This window comes from Sinocyclocheilus anshuiensis, unplaced genomic scaffold (assembly GCF_001515605.1).
Source record: "Sinocyclocheilus anshuiensis isolate Anshui unplaced genomic scaffold, SAMN03320099.WGS_v1.1 scaffold1774, whole genome shotgun sequence".
Classification (NCBI taxonomy): Eukaryota; Metazoa; Chordata; class Actinopteri; order Cypriniformes; family Cyprinidae; genus Sinocyclocheilus; species Sinocyclocheilus anshuiensis.
The window spans coordinates 112,188-117,932 of NW_015546120.1; the positions used below are offsets into that span (position 1 = coordinate 112,188).

Sequence of the window (5,745 nt, forward strand, 5' to 3'; positions counted from 1 at the left end):
TCATCACCTCGACGACCATCAGCAAAAGACCACGGGAACCAGACAAGTCCTCTGCACAATCTGACCTGTGTTGCAGCCTGGAATTAAACCACCCCATGCTGGTGACTGATTGCACAGACACTATTGGAAGAGAGCTGAACTGGATGATGACATCATTGAATCATCAATGAACTGACTTTAGCTGAAAAATGACTCTTTTTTTTATTGTCCTCTTGCATTATTGACAAACTATTTTCCTGTTTGACACTGTAAAGCTGCTATATTGACACAACCAGTATTGTATAAAGCGCTATACAAATAAAGGTGACTTGACTTGAAGCTCAAGAAGGGACTTCCTCCACTAGCTCAGCTTTCCATCAGAAACAAGACCACGTGAGCCAGACACATCCTCTGCACCTGTGCTGCAGCCTGGAATGAAACCCCATCATGCTGGTTTCGTCTGGCCAGAGGAGAACTGCCCCCCGACTGAAACTGGTTTCTCCCAGGGTTTTTTCTCCATTTCTGTCACCGATGGAGTTTTGGTTCCTTGCCACTGTCGTCTTCGGCTTGCTAAGTTGGGGACGCTTGACTGATTGCACAGACACTATTGGAAGAGAGCTGAACTGGATGAGGACATCACTGAATCATCAATGAACTCACATTAGCTGAAAAATGACTGTGATATTGTCTTGCATTATTGACGAACTATTTTCCTGTTTGACTCTGTAAAGCTGCTTTGACACAATCTGTATTCTATAAAGCACTATACAAATAAAGGTGACTTGACTTGACTTCATGGAAAAATTTGGGCACGAATGTCTCAGGTGTGATCCTTATTATTATTAGTATTATTTAAATAAATATATTAAATAAACATAAATCTTCACTTAAATAAAAACAATCAATTTATGCATTTATTTTGTGATTGTTTGGTATTTTTTATTTATTTAAAAATTACAAAATTGCTCGATTGACTTTCATGCAAAATATGCAAATTTATTTTGTAAATCTTGTTTTATTTATCAATTAATTAATTCACTTGCTTCAGTAAAAAAATAAAATAAAATTCCAGTAACCGCCAAAACCTCAAGATTTGGTATACTTTGGTGACATCTGATGACATATGTTGGTTTAAAAATAGCAATAACATGTAATATCAATGGCCACTAGATGGCTGTAGAAGGCCTACTCACTGGCTGCATAGGCTGAAATCTAAACCAGTGTTGTAACATTAAGTTTTTTGCCAGATTAAACTGAGCTTTTTAGTAGCCTAATGTTATTTACTCACTTTCTGTACACAGTTTACTCCATGTTGTTGTTTTTTTATTATTTTATTTTACAAGAAAGCTTGCGAAGTCTTGATTTACTACTAATGCGTAAAAAAGAAAAAAAAAATACATAAACACATCTCCGACTGTTTTGTCTGTGTATAAAAATAGGCCTACATCGTGCAATAACGGTTTTAATATATTCTATTCAATAACATTGTTAACTGTTTTTATTTATAGCATCTGCTGATTGTGAAAATCAATAGAGACATCAGCCTTAAACTTTGTTTTTGTCATTTGCATCAGTTAAAGTTTTTTTTTTCTTTGTGCTCGTCACTCTCAAGCATAGAAATTCGGATATTGCCGTTTGCTCTTTTATATTGTAATGATATTAATTAGGGGACGTTTACAAGGCGGAGATCTGACACCAGTCAGCTGCGTACAATTTCAAGATAATTTGCGATTTATAAATGTCACATCTGGAAGAGAGGCGTACGCACTTGTTTTTGTGCGCACGTTCGTTTTCTCTGAATCACACATATGCACTTTGAGAAATGATCTTAGAACAAATTTAGGATGGTTTATACGCAACATTTTATAAATGAGGCCCCTGGAATAATTCTTTAAGACACTCAGTTTCAGTAGTTCATATGAATAAATTATTAGATCATATATGAAATGCACATTTCTGACATCATAGACAAATAAACACATTGATGCTGACATTTTATTCTTAACCAGCTATTTTAAGCCAGTTTGGCTTGTTAAGTGACTTGATATTTATATGTACTTTCTAAGTGAGGTTAAAATTAGTTTACTTAAAAAAAAAAAAAAATGCAGGCAATGAACTGCTTAATCAATAGTGTGCATATGTTCTGGTAATACCGTGAGAACTGATTATATAACAACCCAAAGCTTTTTATTTTATTGTATTTATTTATTTTTACTTTACTTTAGTTCACACTCAATCTCAATTTTAGTTTATACCACAATGTATTGCACATGTAGTTTTACAGTTGAGCAGGCTGAAGCAATGATCAACTGCTTTGCATTAAATTATCCTTTCTCTCACATGTATAGCAATGGGTCTCATTTGGGCAGTCGTGGCCAAATGGTTAGAGAGTCGGACTTGTAACCCAAAGGTCGCTAAAATTCGAGTCTCAGTACCAGCAGGGATTGTAGGTGGGGGGAGTGAGTGAACAGCGCTCTCTTCCACCATCAATACAGTGACTGAGGTGAGACCCTTGAGAAAGGGTGTGTGTGTGTGTGTGTGTGTGTGTGTGCACTTGGATGGGTTAAATGCAGAGCACAAATTCAGAGTATGGGATGCCACATCACATCATTTTTTTTTTTATTCAGATGGTCAATTCTAATGACCTGGTTAAATAAAAGGTTCATACACAGCAAACCCCCCAGTGTTAAATTAACACAACTCAGTGTTTATATAACCTAAATCACAGGAATAACACAAAACATTTAGCAAATTGTTTGAGGTTGCAACTTTTTCTGTTATCAGACATCCAGTATCCAAAAATTATATTATTATGAAATTATACTATTCATTTAAAGTAAGTCATGGAGTATTTATTTTATTTATTATTGACTTTTAAGATAACTATTCAAATATAATACTTGTTATATAACAGTCACTAGGTGTGAGGGACCGAGCAGTAAAGCAATGCGAGACATGAAAAATGGTTTCCCAAAAAACTAAAATTTAATTATTTGAATAAATCCAAAATAAAGTTCACACTTCAAATCAACATTCCACAACAAATAAAATCAAATCAAATAACTAGGCCTATCAATGAGAACGGAACGAAACTCAAAACTCACACTAGGCATAAAATGCATATACTGTAAAAATCAATGGTCGACATATATTGATTTGTTAAACTAATAATAATTCTTAAACATTCTGGTATTTTTTACTTGTTCATCTTTTTCTCATGCTGCAGTAAAGGAAATTATTGCACCACGAACTGCATGGAACCACACAGTGCAAAAGCAGGGATTTAAAATCTGCCTATGTTTGCTATACAAGAAAACTATGCACACTGTTAATTAACAGATTAAACTAAAATGCTTCCAAGACTGCTTAGAGAGAGACTACTAAAAACAGAGAAGAAAAATAACTTCAGGGCGAAATTTTTTAATTCTTATCATCAGATTTGCAGAAATTTACTAGCATTGGTTCATCACTGTAAGCAGTCTTCTTCATTTTCATTAATTCATCTTGTCTTCTTTGCATTTGTTCATTGCCCAGTCATGAAACGTTTTGCCAGACCAGCTTTGAGATAATTCAGAGCATCTTTATTGGCTTCATCAGCTACATCTTTTCTCCTCATTTCCTCCAGCTCTCGGACCCAGGTTTCTTTCCCAGCCTCCCTCACTCTGGGGATGAAGAAGTCCAGATGCTGAAGAGTGATAACAGAGTCTGGTTTTAATGCGATCTGAGACAGATGCTTGATGGTCCTGTAAGCATTGAACAGAAGAATTGACTTGTGGGTGTCAATCTCCTGCAGATCTTTGTCAAGATGTTGCATTATAACCAAAAACCCCTTGGTTTGTTCTTGAGCTTTTTCATATTCCATTTTTATAGAGTCAAATTCCATTGTCGTGCTTGAGGTTCTGATGACATATTTCTTGTCTTCTTTGACGTGTTTGCTGTGATGACACTTCCCTGTGCACACGGTGCAGAAACCGTTTTTCATGACTTCACATTTGCTGAGATCATTACTCCACCAGCAGTCAAACTCATGGCAGTTTTCCTCACAGACGGTGCAGGTCGTCGCCTTCCTGTTCTTCCATGACTTGCTCTCGATGGGCACCTTCTCTTTGACAGTCTTTTTTACTTTAATGGTGAAGTTTTCACACTTATCAATCTTTTCCTTGTTTTGCACCATTGCCTCCTGGATCTGAAGTTTTTCAGCCTTTTTCAGCTCGTTCTCTTGAACTCGCAGCATTAAGTTGCAGATAAAGGCTTCAAACTGAAGGCGTTTAATCAGGAAATGTAAAGTCAACTCTAAACTTCTTCTGTTCTTTTCATCCAGAGACTGAAGGAAATGCTTCATGCCGTCCACGCTGTCTTCCCAGGCGTCTCTTTGAGCACGGACGTGACGTTCTCTAGTGTGACGGGCTTCAGCCTGCCGGTTGTTGAATAAGAAATGAACAGGTTGCCCATGTTTGTCTCGTCTGCAGGGGATTTTAGCTTTATTAATGGCACCGATGACATTTTTGGGAGGCAGACCATCAGAGTGTGTCATTAAAAACATAATGTTGTTTTCAATGTCTTTTCCAAACAAAGACAGAATTGAACTGATAATGTAATGCTGTCTGTCTGAGAGACGATTCTTAGATGCTTGAATAACAAAACACACGGCATCGACTTCACGAACTCCATCATTGCACTGAAACAGAGTGGCTAAATTCTCAGCAACTTCCAGATCTTTATCCAGTCCTCTAGTGTCTCCGTAGCCTGGAGTATCAATGATGGTGAGCGATATGGGACTTTCTTCAGGAAAGACCTCATACATGGTGATTTCAGAGGTTTGTGATTCTGATTGATCTCCAGCTGCTTCTTCTGTGATTTCATACCATTCTTCATCTTCAAACTTCACGTCCAGTAAGTAGTTGACCATAGTGTTGATGAGAGTCTTCTTGCCGACACCGGTCTCTCCCACCAACAGAACAATTTTGATTGGTTTACTGGTGTCTTTTTCCCCATATGTCCATTTTCTGACTTTCCCATTGTCATCAAGCACGTTTCTCTCTGTATGTAGACAGAATCTTTTTGGAGGACCTTCATGAATCAGAGTTAGTTTGCTTTCTGGAAATCTCAGCTCTCTGTAAAATGCAGATGGAGGCACATATTTCTGAGACTGTCTGTGGAGAAAGAATTCAAAATCATGAGCACATCAAAATACATTCATACATTTTCAACATGAACATAATAGTGTAAGTGTTTTTGCATTAATCAATTTGACCTAAATGGTTGTAGGGGCCACACTTAATTTCGATCGCTTTACTTAATGTTCTGAATAGTTTTGTAAATAATAGCCTACTGTAAATGTTCGACATGCCAATAAAGCTTTGATTTATGTTGTATGACTGGAATTTTTACTGGAAAGGCAGTTTAAAGGTTGAATTTAACATATATTTAATTTTATTTCTGCAAATTAATAGACTATAATTATAAATACTATAGTGTTTAGTTGAGGAATGAGTAATTCGTGCATCATTTGTAAATGAAAACACAACACGCTCATTTATCATCACACACAGGCGTAAATACAATCATAAACTCAAAACTTTATTGGCATAATTGTCAGGCGTTTACATTTGCAAAATATGGTAGCATATTAAAGGGGTCATATGATGCTTTTTTAAAGATCATTATTTTGTGTATTTTGTGTAACCGAATATGTTGACATGCTTTAATGTTCAAAAAACACATTATTTTTCAAATACTGTACATTATTGTAGGTCCTCTATGCCC

At 36.3% G+C, this 5,745-nt stretch overlaps 1 protein-coding gene across 1 annotated transcript in view; it reads right to left on the reverse strand.

Moving 5' to 3' along the window:
* Positions 1-3,502: 3,502 nt before the first annotated feature.
* Positions 3,503-5,745, reverse strand: part of LOC107700948 (uncharacterized) — a 6,999-nt gene continuing 4,756 nt past the window's right edge. Inside the window, exon 2 of the mRNA XM_016502827.1 lies at positions 3,503-5,132. Coding sequence (XP_016358313.1) covers positions 3,503-5,132 — 1,630 coding nt within the window. The remainder of the gene's footprint in view (positions 5,133-5,745) is intronic.